Source organism: Lipotes vexillifer, unplaced genomic scaffold, assembly GCF_000442215.2.
Source record: "Lipotes vexillifer unplaced genomic scaffold, Lipotes_vexillifer_v1.1 scaffold356, whole genome shotgun sequence".
Classification (NCBI taxonomy): Eukaryota; Metazoa; Chordata; class Mammalia; order Artiodactyla; family Lipotidae; genus Lipotes; species Lipotes vexillifer.
Window position 1 is genome coordinate 3059217 of NW_006797342.1, and position 14694 is coordinate 3073910.

General features: G+C 55.0%; 1 protein-coding gene across 1 annotated transcript in view; it reads left to right on the plus strand.

The window, feature by feature from the left end:
• Nucleotides 1-14694, plus strand: part of EIPR1 (EARP complex and GARP complex interacting protein 1) — an 89729-nt gene that overhangs the window by 45027 nt on the left and 30008 nt on the right. Inside the window, exon 4 of the mRNA XM_007469248.1 lies at nt 9898-10054. Coding sequence (XP_007469310.1) covers nt 9898-10054 — 157 coding nt within the window. The remainder of the gene's footprint in view (nt 1-9897; nt 10055-14694) is intronic.

Consider the following 14694-nt stretch of genomic DNA (forward strand, 5'->3'; position numbering starts at 1 on the left):
GGGGCGGCGAGGCGGAGGGAGAGCGAGGGCTGATGCGGGGGCGAGCAGACCCGTTGCCCGGGACCGTGTCGGTGGACTGGGGTCTGTCAGCTCCAGCCGTTTGTTTCCCTGTCGCGTTACCCCTCGTCCAGCAGCTGGGCTGTGGGGTGCCGGTCGGGTGCCAGAAGGGAACGTTACCGGGGGTCCACCGCGTACACACCCGCCACCCGCCCGCTTCCCCGCCCTCCCTTTCAGGAGCTTTCCAGCAAATGAAAATGGCACAGTTAGACCAACTTCAGCCACCTGCGTGATTTGTAAAGATGTGAGCGCTTGGAGATTGTCCCGTGGAAAGTGCTGTAAATGTGTAAGATGTTGTCAAGCCTCCCAAGCAGCTTTTGTGTGTGTGTGTGTGTTTCATGGAAAGATCCAGAATTTCCAAATAGCGGCCAGTTCATTTAAAAAAGACTGATGATCAGGCAGACACGTTTTAAATTGAGTCTTTTACTTTTGTGTTTCAGAATCCCCCACTTCACTTCCTGCATTTTGAGCCATTTTAAGTAGAATAAAGAGAGGAAAGAGGAACATTTACAATAAGAAAAAGGAAAAAGGATTATCCTTCGCTGTCACTGCTAGTCGGCAGGGATTGTTTCCTAAGAGCGCGTCCCTGAGATGGTTCCTTCTCTCTGCTCTGCACTTTATTGGGCAGGTGAGGGCTGCTGTGCTCAGTAGCCAGGCCGCCAGATCAGCCTGCTTGTCAGTGGGGAGGATCCGGCTTCTGGAACTGGCTCCGGCCCACCACCCTGAGCGTGGTAATGGGCACCAGCTGGGCTCCCGCGCCTGCGGAGGGGCACATGCTTCAGTGGCCGTTCCCCGGGCAACGGCATCGCACAGCCAGCTGGCCCTGTCCCCAGCCCGTCAGAGCGCACCCCTGCCGGGAGCCTGCGCCGCAGCCGCGACCCTCCGTAGGCTCTGATGGCAGAGCGTTTGCAGTCGGGGGTCAAGGTTAAACCCAAGGACCCCCTGTGCCGGCAGTTCTTAGGGCGCTGGCCCAGGCACACAGCCACAGCTTTGGGGCGCGCGGTCCCTGGAAGGAGCCGAGTCTATACAAGTCGGGTTTCCGAGACGGGCAGACTCTCTGTGGTCTGAAGCTGGCCCGCTGGAGGGAGAGCCGGCGCCCCCTTAGAGGTGGGCAGGGAGAGGCCTCTGTGGGAGCAGCCTGGCCGAGCCGCAGGATCGGCAGTCAGGGAGGGGGGGCCTGGCCGACCTGCTCCCTGCCGGGCGCCAGTGCGCAGTCTGTGGGCAGGGGCTGCAGGGCGAGAGGCAGGTGGCCTGGGCACGTTCCTGCGGTCACTCGGAGGAGGCTGGCGGCGGTGGCCCCAGCGCTGCCTGCAGGGCCTGCCAGAGAGACTGGGGGAGTCTGGACAGTGCTGGGGCCACGGCTGTGAATGTCTCTGGCGGTCTCAGGAGTGATGGGCCGGGTGGTCCCAGCAGAGCCGGGAGGGCAGGGCTGTGCTGGAGCTCTGGGACGAGGGCCGTGACCTGCGCCTTTGTGCTCACATGGTTCTGTCCTGGTGGTGCAGGGGCCACACAGGGGCCTGAGGGAGGAACCAGAAGGCTGGCCTGGGTGTGAGGCCTTCCGGAGCTGGGTGGGCCGCCGGGGCTCTGGGCTCGGGGCTCTGGGCTAGGAGGCCGTGGAAAGGTCATTGCCAGGCGGAGACAGCAGGGCCCCAGGGCGACGAGGGTTCTGGCCCACTCGGGGTCAAGCTCTCTGGACACCCTGGCACCGCGCCACTCACGGGACCCCTTGCAGAAGCCTTCCTCCTGCAGTGCCCCCAGACCCCCGACCGGGCAGGCCGACGGGAGGGTGCCCGAGGAGCTGCGTGTTTGTCGCGGAGCAGGCTGTGGCCGGCGCCTGCGGAGCTGAGATGGGGGCACAGTAGTAACCCTTCCAGCTTCGTGGGCCGTGCGGACCCTTTCTCAGGCTCTTCCTGTCTCCCTTTTTGTCCCTTTTAAAATGCAAACCCATGCTCAGCTCGTGGGCCGTGCAGAAACAGGCGGCGGGCCCGACTGGGCTGGCGGGCAGGGCTTGCACACCCCGGAGGAGGTTCTGGTGGGTTCAGGACCCGAGAGCAGGTGCGGCCGTGCCGGAGCCGGGAGCCGTTGTCTTCTGGCGATGGGGCCTGGCTGCTGGTGACCCTTCCAAGCTGCCTTGTGAGCAGAAACCCTCCATCGATACCCGAGTCTGAAGCCCAGGCTGCGTTGTCTTGACTCCGTGATGGCAGCACACTGGAACTGTGGCTGCAGTTGGCGTCACCTGCCTGATGAGCTTTGTGACAATCCACTGCCACTGTCCTGAAATCTGCTGCCTCCTCGCAGGTGCCCTGTGGGTTTGGTGTGGACGGGAGCACATTCAGTGTGCCAGCTCTTTCCCAAGGTCAGGACCATCTGGGCTCTCTGACTCCCGTGTGCGATGCTGCCTCTGGCTCCTGTTTTGATGGGTGGGGACATCTCACCGCTGGCTCCGCTGCCCCTGGGGTGGGTGCTGTGTGGGGGTCCTTCCCCCTGCCTTCCCCAGTACACCTTCAGGAGCTGGGCCTGCTGGCCCCGCTGGTCCTTCACGGGGGGGCCTTGGCCGCCACCCTGTAGGTCTGACGGCTAGACGGGGTGGGTGCTGAGCCCGAGGGCTCCGTCAGCTCTCATGGGGCCCTCTCCTTGTGGCACAGCTGTCCTGGAAAGCGCCTGGCTTCTTTGGGGGAAGGCTTTGAGGAAAAACGTACAGTGTATTCTCGTGGCAGTGCTATCGGGTCTTTCCCCAGGGGGACCTGGGTTTCCCTAAAAGCAGGGGCCCTGGTCTGTGAACTGTCTCAGGAACCAAGTGAGAGGCTGTGACTCTTCACTGTGGGGACTCAGGGCAGGCTCCACCCAGGCCCCAGTCTGCTGGTCACACAAGTCAGGGGCGCTTGAGGACCCGCCCAGATCTCCTCTCTCTTCTCCGAGGCCAGAGCCCCCGGACTAGCATGCTTCCTTCCTGGGCCCACCCCGTCTGTGGAGCTCACGGCCAGCCCCCCCCATCCTGTCCCTGCGATGGCATCTCTGGCACAGGGGCTCCTGCACTAGTGCTGGGGTGAGGCACCTCCCTCTCCTTTGTTCTTCACTGCAGGCTCCTTCCCGCGCTGGGCTGAGTGGTTCACGCAGGACGCTCTCCTCAAGCACCTAGAAGGCTGAGGTTGTTATAGGCGGGCCTTGGGGCTCGTCTCCGGGCTCACTGGCGGGCAGGCCGAGTTATGCCTGGTCGGGCGGTTGCTTGGTTGCTTAGTGGAGCTGGATTCTGCCTCATTCACCCTGCTCAGCCTGTGTCAGACTCAGAGCCGGCTGAAGTCTCTAAAGATAGCCTGGGATTCTGAGCTGCAGCACCTGTGGCAGCCCCTCCCCTCCAGCTGGGGTCAGACTGTGTCCCCAGCCAGGCACCGCTGGCCCTTTAGCCGAGCCGACCTGCACGGCTGCTGAGGCTTACAAAGGCTCTCATCTCCTCTGAGGCCCCTAAGCCCTGGACTCGACATCCCTGCAGCAGTCCGCACACTGCGTGGGCACACTTGCAGCCTCAAGTACGCCTTTTCCACTCGTTTGCCCGATTATCTTTTTATCTCACTAAGTGCTTTTAGCTCCTGTGTTACCTGTAAAAGATAGACTGCCATCAAATTGGCCTTTAGGGCACAGCTTGTATTTTCCCTTTCAGAGCGGTGCGCTGTTCTGGACCCAGGAGGCTTCATCTTATTTCTGACTCTGGTGCTTATGAGCCCTGTGAGCCAGGGGAGGGCAGTTAGGTCCCGGAGGCCTTGGTTTCCTCATCTGTAGGGTGCAGAGGCATGGTGCGGAGTTCCCTTCCCTCGGATGTCCTGTGGTCTGAATCTGCTGTGTGAAGGCTGGGCTTATTTGGCGGCAGGCCCTGCCCTCTGGGGGCTCCTGGGCACTGGAGCAGTAGTTCGGGCAGTTACATTGCAGGTCCTAACTTCAGAATAGCTTTGAAAACAGAGATAAAAGAAGAATGCCTCAGTGGTTATTACAGCATTTTCCTTCTAAAGATAGGGTTTTCCTTCTTAAAATCACCTTAGTTTCTTTGATAGCTGGTGGATGTGTGCCGAATGCTGTTGAGATTCATATAGATATGGAAATCCTTAGAGTTTCAGAGTCAATTTGCATGTCTCGATGGGTATACCTCCAGCGTTTCTCATTTAGTACTGTTTACCTTCCATTTCATCTGCCTCTGAGCATTTGGAGAGTTTCTGATAATGCCTACCGTATTCCTAAGACCAAAAGCACACTGATGCAGCGTGTTTTGCAGGTTTGCCCATTTCTAGGGTAGGTGACGTTGGCAGGCACCTCCCATGGGCACCGAACTCGGTAACTTTCTGGTCTTCCTCAGGATAACTTCTAGCGTGTACATTTCCCAGTGAGGGGCTTCGGACTCACCTTGTACCTTGCACTGATTGAATTCCTACTTTCTGCCAGGCGCTTGGGTCCTGATTCAGAACCGCCAGCCTCCACCCGGTGTCTGGAGCAGATCCTCCACACTCCTCATCTGTCCTCAAGGCCCTTCCTGGTCTGGTCCTCAGAGGGCTTCAAACCTCATTTCTCCCAGCTTTAATTCACCTTTACCGTATCCTAAGTAGAACTGTTGGCCATTCTCCATCCTCCGAGGTCCCTGGGCCCTTAATCCTGCTTCAGGATGCCTCTGTATCCATTTCCATGTGCCCAAACCCTCCTTGGGGCTGAGGTCAAGTAGCTCCTGTTCTCAGCACCCTTTCCTTTGGTCCCCCCCGCTCAGGGAAGGCGTCTCCTTCCTTTAGCACCTCACCTGGATCTCTCAAAGCACTTGCCGATCTTGACCTTGTATTACTTAACTGTTTGATCGTGTTTTGCATCCTCGTGGGCAGCATCTGTGTGGGACTTGGCTCCATGCCTCCGAGTCTTCCAGTCCTTCTCTTCTGGGCTTTGGTGCACACAGAGAGGAGGGGCAGGGTGGCTCTCGCAGCTCTGTGTGTTGCCCCCCCACCCCCCCGCCCCACCATCGTTTTCCCAGCCGCCCCGAGTGCAGCTGCTTTGTAGCCACTGCCCATAGTGGGCTGTGCCTGCCCAAGCCCACCCTTTTGTAAACCCGCTCAGGCTCTTTCTCCCCCTGCAGCCAATTGGCCATCGGTGTGGGCACAGGCGGGCGCTGGTGGGGGATGTGTGTTCTGTGGCCTGTGCCCTCTGGGCCTGCCTGGCTCTGTGCCCTGGTGGGTACTACTGAGCTCTTGCAGGAGTGATGCTCGGTCAGTTGGTGCCCTGTGGTCCGTCCATCAGGGCCCAGAAACACGGTCGGAGCAGTTTTTCAAAAGGCATATGACTCGCTGGAAGCCTGGGGTCCCTCCGTGAAGCCGATGCTCTACCGTTTCTGCCACCATCTTCCACACCAGTAGGTCCCCCAAACGTGCATCCCAGCCCAACCTTGCTGAGAGCCCTCTGGCCCTTATCCCACGTCCCCTTGTGGCTGGGCGGGCCCAGCGTTCCCAGGCGTGGAGGGTGGAGCAAGCAGGGCACCAGCGCAGCTCTGGCGAAACACACCCAGGTTCCTCCTCACAGAGGCGCAGGCGGTTCCCAGGCCTCTTTGTTCTCTGGTGCAGGAGAGAACGTTCGGGGGCAGTGTCCACAGGTCCTGTCCCTGAGGCCGAGGGAAGCTGTGAGCAGGTAGGGCTCCCCCGTCGCTGGGCTGATGGCCGTCTGCGCTTGCCCACTAGGGCCCACAGGCTTTCTGCAGAGGCCAGAGAGCGGATTAAACAGGGCCCTGGCACTCCACGCCCTGGTCCTTAAAGTTGGCGCACGTCTCTGCCGCCCTTTGATGGGGTGGGAGGGCACTTTCTGAGGCTTCCACCCCTTGACCACACAGGCCACGGGGCGGTGGGTGTTCTACCCACTGCCATGTCAGGCCCATGGAAATGACATATGTCTGGGTGGGTCTTCAGGCCCATTAGGTCTGCTGTGACCTGTCTTTGTCCATTTATTGCCTGGCCCCCAAATGTCCCCAGTCTAACAGGGGGACATGGGACGCTTTGGGTTCAGTGGACCTTGAACTGCCAGGGTGTGGCCCTGTGCCCAGCGTGTGATCACCAGGTAAGCAGCATGAGGTCCCTGGGCGAAGACTTGGGGAATAGTCTCAGTACACACCTGCCCTGGTGCTGCGGAGCTCTGACTGCTGGGCATCCGACCTTATTTCCGACAGGGGTCCTGTGTCTGAAACTGGCTCAGACCAGGCCTGGGTAAAGGAGCACGACTTTCAGTGGGGTTACGCCCCTCAGCCTCCTGTTCGCTCACTCTTGTTTCCTTCTGCAGTTGTGTGGACTTCTGCCTGCGTGTGCGGGCAGCCAGGGCTGGGTCGGAGGGCCGTCTGTTTCACTCCTTGCAGCACCGTCTCCTGTTGTCTATCGGCCAGTTGGCCTTCCTTGGCTGGTAACCTGGCCTGTCGGTCATTAGGCTAATTGCTGGCCCCTGGTTTCTGGCAGTTACATACATACCATCACCAGGCCACTTTTGCTTTGGGGCCAGGTTTAACTGCTGGAATCAGAGAGTGGCCACAAAGCCTGTTACCAACAGGCCACGCGTCGTGACAGCCTCTTCTGAGAGTGGAATTGCTGGTCACCTGGTATGTGGGTGTCCAACCGCCAAAGTGTTTGAACTATTTTACGCTCTTTCCAACAGTCCTTTGAGTGATCTGGTTGCTCCACATCTTTGCCAATACTTGGTGGTGGTGATCATTTTTACATTAAATTTTAGCCGTTCTGGCAGGTATGTAGTGTATCTCATTTTGGTTTTGTTTTGCATTTCTCCAGTTACTGTTGATGTTGAGTGTCTTTTCTGGTGCTTGTTGACCGTTCACATGTTTTCTTTTGTGAAATGTCTGATTCAGTCTTCTGCCCACTTTTAGAAACTGGGTTATTTGTCTTATCATTAAGTTGTAGGAATTCTTTATATATTCTGGATACAAGCCCTTTATCTGGATACAGACATATGTATTCTGAATATTTTCTCCAAGTTTTGCTTCATTTTTAAAGCAGTGTCCTTCCAAGAGCAGCAGTTTTTAATTTTGATGAAGTCCAGTGTCTTTTGGTGAATAGAACTTCTTAATTATAAAGTAGTCTGTTATTGGTCTTTTCCTTTGTGATTAGTGGTTTTTCTGCCCTGATTAAGAAATCTTTACTTATTGAAGAGTTATGAGGATGTTCTGCTATATAGTCTAGAAAAGATTTGTATGATTTTGTCTTTCTCATTTTGATCTTCAGTCTATCTGGAGGTAGTTTTTGGGTGTGTTGTGAGGTAGAATGCAGCTCGTTTTTTTCATGTGGATATATTGATAAAATTGATCCAGCATCATTTATTGAAAAGACCATCCTTTGTCCACTCCAGTAAATGGCATTTTGTTGTAAATCAGGCGACCATCTGTGTGAGGTCTGCTTCTGGATTCCATTTTCTTTCTCTGGGCTATTTATCTATCTGTGTATCAGCAGTAAATTAATATCAGATTGTAAACCATCCAGTTTTGTTCTTCTGCATGACTGTCTTGGCCATCTGGGCGGTTCACGTTTCCATGTAAGTTTTAGGACTTCAGAATCAGGTTGTTGATTTCTACCAAAAAAAGAAAAAAAAAAGCCATCTAGAACTTTGGGGTTCAAGGGCTCTTTACAGTAGTGAAGCTTCCCATCCTTGAACATGGTATGCCCCTCCATTTACTGAGGCCTTTGCTTTCTCTCAGCAGTAGTCTTAATTTGGCACCTCTTTAGTTTGAGATATTATTGGATATTTCATTTTTTAATTCTATTGTTAATAGTTTCTCAAATGTTGTCTTTAAAATTTTTGTTGTTAATCTATAGATACCAGTCGAATTTCATATATCACCCTTGTGTCTCGCTATTTTGCTAAATTCCCTGTTTTATTTCTAATGTCTATACGTGTAAATTCTCTTACGTTTTCCGTACATATAATCATTAGCAAGTAACAGTATTTTTATTCTTTTCATGTTCTCATATCTTTATTTTTTTTCTTGCCATACTGAAGCAGTTAGGACCTCTGGTGTAGCGTTAGCTACAGGTGGGAGCGCAAAGCATTCTCGTCTCATTCCTCTTCTCAAGAGGAAAGCGTTTAACTGTTCACCCCCCCGGCAGTTATGTTTTCTGGGTGAGCAGGCAGCTACAGGAGGAGTTCCTTTCCTGACACAGGCACAGAATTCTCAGAAGAAGGAGCCGTTCAGTGGGAAAAATCCACCCCTAGTTGCTTCTCCCGCGCACTAGTTTCCCGCGCACTAGTCGCTTCCCGCGCACTAGTTGTTTCCTGCACACTAGTTGCTTCCCGCACAGTAGCTATTTTTGCTGTGTCATCTTCTGTCGTGTTGTGCACTGCAGCCACAGTTCAGTTCTCATGTTATCAGTCGCATCACTTTTCAGATTAGAAATTTCTTTTTCTGTCATTTAGGGAGATTAGTATAATCTGTGCCTCTGCTGGGTGAATGTTTCGGGCATTTGCTTATTCTTTTCAGCTTAGTAAAGTTGCCAACTCTCCCTTCAGTTAGTTCTTCTCCTGTTTCAGGAGTTCCACTGCCAGTCCCATGGGCTCTACAGCCAGACTGTGGAACTGAAAATCTCAGCAAAAAAATCAATTTCTCTCGTAGGCAGAAGCTGTCGTGAGCTACTTTTCCATGGTTCAAGGTGGATGTGTTAACATTAAATTTATGTGTAATACACATGATTCTTTTTTCTTTAAGCTGCAATTCCATACACTCTCCCAGACCTAATGAAGTGTGTGCACCGAGCACTGAGATTGGGATCAGAAAGCCTTGGTTGAAACCATGATCCTTCTACTGGCGATTTGGTCATGGGTAATAACGGTATTATGATAATAGTACCTGGGGAGCCAGGCATTTTGCCCGTTGTGTTCACTGCTGTATTTCTTGCTTCATTAGTTGGTGTTTAGATTGGAGGACCATGTATCTAATAAGAAGTGGGACGTTTTCAAATGTATTCTAAGGTCCTTTCTTTTTTCTTATTTCTTGGGGTATTCTTTTTTTTTTTTCTACAGTGCTTTCATATTCTTCACATGACACCAATTGACGATTTAATGCTGAAGCCTGTTCATTGTTTTATTATAATTTATTAAAGACCATTCTTTAAAGGGGAAGGTGTTTAGCACATATGCCGTTTAGAACTAAATGGAAAGCAAATTTTGAAAGGGTTTACATTTAAGAATTTATGATTCAGTTTTTAATCACATAATGTTAAATCTGTTTCTTTTTGTTTTGTCTTTTCATCTTATTCTGTGTCTTACTGAAAAATTGTTTTTTTTAAAAAAAGAAAAGTTGTTTAGAGGGCAGAGACCTAGAGCCAGACAGGTTCCTGAAAAGAGGTGACCCGCGTGTCTTGTCTGTGCTCAGTACCCCTGTCCACACAGTGGCTGCGCGTCACCATCGGGCGCCGGACTGCTCTCCACCAGGGCTTAGCCTGTGGCATCTGGCATGCTTGTGACTGCAGCATGTGCAGGGCACTCAGCCCCTGTGCAAGGTGCTCTCACAGAGCTTTCAGGGAAAATCCATTTAATGCTGCTCTTAGACCCCAGCTGCACCCGTGGTGATTATATCTTTAGCTGCGCCCCGCCTTCATTTCACTCCCTTTTTTGAAGAGCTGTTGAGGAAGAGCAGGAGGAAATCGATTTTGAGGAAATTAAATTTTCTTCTAAAGCAGGATGATGTGTTGGAACAGGGCAGGGGAGCAGGGTCTGGAGCCGCCCACCTGGCTGGCGTTTCGAGGGGCAGGGGTGCGGGCCCGGGGCTGCGTGTGCAGGCGCCATCCGCAGGGTGGGCGGCCACGCTCTGCTCACGTCTCCCTTGTCCCTCAGCTGCAGACGGCAAAGTCGTGACGTGCGCCGCGGTGTGGAGGATGCCAGCGGAGCTGGAGCCGGGCAGCCACGAGTCCCCAGAGGACGCAGCGAGCCCTGCACACGCCCTGGAGCTGCTCTGTCACCTGGGTCCCGCGGCCCACGGCAGCACAGCCTGGTAGGTTCCGCCCCTGCGTGCCCAGGCAGGCTTGGAGGCAGGCCCCCACCACAGAGGCCTCTCTGCATAAATTGCTTGCTTCCGCACTCTCTTTAGTGCCAGTTGTTTCCCAGATGAGACAAATCTATGGACACCCTGCTGCACACGTACTGAGAAAAGCTGCGTCCAGATCCTTTTCTTCTGAAGTCAGTCTTCCAGGTACCTGCCGGGAGGATGGCAGTCAGGTGCCGTCCAGCACTTAAGTGCTGCGTTGCTTTTTACCTCATAAATACACCTTCACTCAGCAATCCTATGCATAAATTAACTTATCTGTTACCTTGGGTTGAAGGCTTGTGATGTCTTCTTCTGTGGACCAAGTGTGGACACCCCGTGTGCAGGTTGTGCTGTGCCCCCAACGCTCCGAGGCTTCATCTTGCATTTATTTCCCCAAATGTCCTGTGCAGTCTCAGGACGGAGGGACGCCACCAGCATCCCTCAGGGCTCCCAGGCCCCTGGCTGCCCGCGTGCTGTGATGGCGGGATTGCTGTGCCCCCCGCGGTAACGCACGGATACTCCTCATGATACTCACGGCTCATGTGTCGAGTCGCCAAAGCCTTGGCAAACTCGAGAAGCTGTGCTTTCTAGAAGGGACCGTGGGAACGTACCCTTGTTATGGGTGTTTACGGTTACAACGGTAATTGTTTTGCTTAATACGGTCACACTCCCACGTGTGCGTGCGTGTGTGTGCGTGTGCTTGTGCATGCATGTGCGTGTGTGTGCATGTACGTGAGAAAGAGCCTCCGTGTAGTCACTTCTTAGTCACCCCTACCAATTAAACAAATTTAATCCAGCACGTATTTATTAAGCACCTGCTGCACACGCCTGCCAGGCTCCAGGGACCCAGGGTGATGGGTCAGGGGACCTGGCCTTGAGGAGTCATGATCTCTTGGGGAGGCCGCGGTGTAAACATCTAACCGAGACCCAGGGCAGGCGGGGACCACGCTGGAGTCGTTCTGAACCATGTGCCGTGGGACCCCTGAACAGAGAGTCCCTAATTTTTATTAGAGGAATTGATGACGGAGTCTCTGAGGAGGTGACGTTCGGAGCTGGGACTTATACTGGTCCCCACCGTCAGCTGCGTTTGGAGGTGGGGAGGGCGGGGGGAGCAGGGCTGGAGGCCTGAGTGGCCAGGGCCCTGGGGGGCCTCCATCTGTCGGTCTGTGTGTGGAGGTGGTTAGCAGGCGCCAGGTCGGGCTTGTTGCTTTTTCCCAGGAGGCCGGCCATCTGCGCAGAAGGGGTTGTCCTGCCCCCTGAGAAACTATCCATGGGTGCAGCAGAACAGTGCTGCAAACCACACAGAGCTGTTCGGAGCCCACGTCTCAGGTGGCAGCCCTGCTTCCCCAGCAAACATTTGCACGTGTGTGTGTGAGTGCAAGAGTGTGTGCACATATGTGTGTGCATGTGTGCGTGCACGTGTGTCTGTTCCAGGAGCTACCCCGGCACTGGGGAATGGGTGAGTGAGACAGTGCAGATCCGCAGTCATTTCGGGCGAGGCCGGCATATACAGGTGGCGTCCATGTCTGTGGTGGGTGCAGAGAGGGGTGAGCGCCGGGAGGGGCCTGCCCCTGTGGACGAGGGGATGAGGAGCTGTCGTTCGCTCCCCGCTCCCCACCTGGGCCCAAATGCTCCATCAGAGCTGCTGTCGTGGGGGAGCCGGCCGCGCCCGCCCACGGGCATTGTTGGGGGTGGATGTAGTGCGCCTGCGCTCTCGCTTGTGAAGGGAGCGTGCTAGGAGGTGAGTGTCGGTGTTTAGCCCCGTCCTCCTCGGAATCTCCTTGGAATGCCGTTACTCCCGATTTGCTGCTTACGTTCAAAGTGCTTCTTGAAGTCTTTTTTGTTATCCGTTGCATCGCTCTGTCTTTGACCTTGTCACCTGTGGCTGCAGGTGCGGTTGTAGCAACAGCTCAGAGAGACCCTGCGTGCCCGCCCGTCTGCCCCAGCGGGGACCACGCACCACTGCCATCGAGGCAGCCCACAGCCCCACGCAGGTTCACGTGTTCCGCACCCATGCCTGTGTGTGCCCTGAGTTCCCTTGCATCTCATCACACGTGTCAGTCTGTGTAGTCACCACCACGGTCGGGGCACAGAACCAGGATCACTCGGGCCGCCTTGTTGTGGCCAACGCCCCCCCCCCACGCCCCGCCCTTCATCCCTGGCCGCTGCGAGCCCACACCACCCGGTGCACCGTCACCGGGAGAGCATTCTGCACGTGGAGTCACGCCGTGTGCATCTGATGGCGGCTTTTGCATCATCGTCCCTCCTTCCTTCTTACTCTGAGTAGGACTCCGGGTGGGGTGGACACAGTCCGTGTAAGTGTTCCCCCGTGGAGCATCTGGGTCCCCGGCTTCGGGCTGTTGTGCGTAGAGAGCCTCTGAACAGTACCCTGCGCACCTGGGTCTCCACTCTCCTGGCCAGGTGCCTGGGGGCAGCTGCTGGGCCATGCGGCTCAGTGTTTCGTTTGGTGGAAACGGCCACGCTCTGCTCCAGAGGGGTCGTGCCAGCCGTGTGTGCGGGTCCAGTCTCGGCATCCTCATCAGCATGTGGGGTTGTCGTGCACGTTCTCTTAAGTATCCTCGGTGGTGTCAAAGTTTCATTATTAGGTAGGGAATGTGAGTTTTGGAAATTGAAGTCTGGTGGATCCGTGGAGGTGAAGGATACTGTGGTCAGACATGAGGCAGTCGGTGTTCTGTGTTCACTTGCTTGCTTTCCTTTTTGGCTTGTTATTTGTGCTGAGAGCAGTTCCAGGAGAGGGGCTCCCAGATGCTCTGACCATTGGCTGCTGCTGGCCAGAAGGGAGTGTCCAGGAACGCCACACAGTCCCAGTGCCCTGGAGTCGTGGCTGCACTGACAGGCAGAGGTGTGGGGCTCCTGTCCTCAGGGCCCCTCAGCCTCTCCTGTTCTGGAGCGGTGGGGCATGGGGTAGATGGCTCTCACGTCTGCATCGCTGCAAGCAGGGTCAGCTAGTGCATGGTGGGTCTCTTGTGCTCACCTTCCCCGAGGTGGCCGTAGGGTCACTGGAAAGTCACCTGTTTCTGTAGATCAGGTCTCCATTCCTGAAAAGGAGGTGAGACATTTCTCGTTGTGCTGATGTCAGGGTCTCTGGAATGTGGTACTTTGCGTGGCTGTAAATAAGGCAGTGAAGGGGCTGGTGTAACGTACCCCCAGACCCTTCCGGGCCTGACTCCCCGGTTTTGCCCTGTGGGGACACAGGTCCCAACTTGACCTGGAGGGGCCACCCCGTGACCTGCAGCACTCAGCTCCTCTGGGCTGAGTGTCCCCTCCTCAGAGAGGTCCTTCCTAACCATTGTCTCCGAAATGATCACTGCTCCAGCCCCACTCAAGCCTTTCTGTCATTTTACCCAGTCTTATGTCATCATAGCGGTCACCACCTCCTGACCCTCCCCTCTCTGCGCGCGTGCTCCTGCGTCTTTGTCCGTAGCCTGAGCTTCCTCCGGGCAGGGGCCTGTCAGGATGCAGGCTGCGTCCTGTAGCCTGTATCAGCACCAAGGACAGTGCCTGGCACATGGAGCGCTCCACCCGCCTGCCTGCTGAGTGAGAAAGGGAGCGAATTGGGGCCGCAGAAACGATGCTGAGTCATGACTGTGACCCTGTAAAGTGGGGACCGCTGTAGGTAAGATAACTGTAGGCCAGAGAGAGGAGGAGATTGCGTCCAGGGCCCCTCGCTCCTCGGGGGAGTGACTGGGCCTCACAGCCGGGCAGTCTGGCTGCAGGAGCGCACCTGCAGAGCGCGGATTGGGAACCACCTGTGGCCATCACTCTGTGGTTTGGAAGTGGTGTCAGGTGCTGGGAGTATAGACACATCTTCGTCAGAATAAGTTTGGGGAGCGTTCATGCATCTTCCTGCTGGTCCTTTCTGGATGATCAGTGTAAACGAATTCTGCTCTCCAGGGGACCCCCTCATTTTGCCGAAACTAGAGTCATCGTCTTTTCCGGCATGCTCCTCCTCTCCCTCCTGGTTCGCTCCTGCAGTCAGCGTGGTGATTGTGGAAGAAACGGTGGGCCTGGCATCCGTGGCCCTGGGCTCTGCCTGCAGATCTGTAGCTAATTCACGGCACCCCTTTGGCGAGTCAGGTCAGTTTGGGCCTCATTCCCTCGTGTGTAAAATGGGTTGAATTCAGGAGTCTCTGATGTTCTTTCCAGCTCTAAATTCACCGGATGCAGTGAGCTCTCTTTCACACCTGCTCAGTGCTGCGTGCCTTTCCCTGAAACTCATGACCCTCTTTCCACTCTGCCTGTCACACTGAGGTGAGGGGCACTGGCTGCTCTGCTGCTCAACAGGCACACGGCCATGACCACGCCACTTACGTGAGGTCCTCCTGGGTGAAGTCAGTTCAGCTGGTGGCGGGCTGCCTGCAGGGCTTGGACTGAACCATGAGGATTCTTTTACCGAACTGGGGTCTTTTCACCATTTTCAGGGTATCTCATCCCGTCATACTCCAGGTTATGTATATTAGCTGCATTAAATCCTTTTGGAAGGATATGGGATGTAGATAAGTAAAATTAATAAAATTTTACCTTGTTACGTTAAAGACACTGAGGTGAGAGTTCGTCCTAGCGTCACACGTGTAGTTGACACTCTT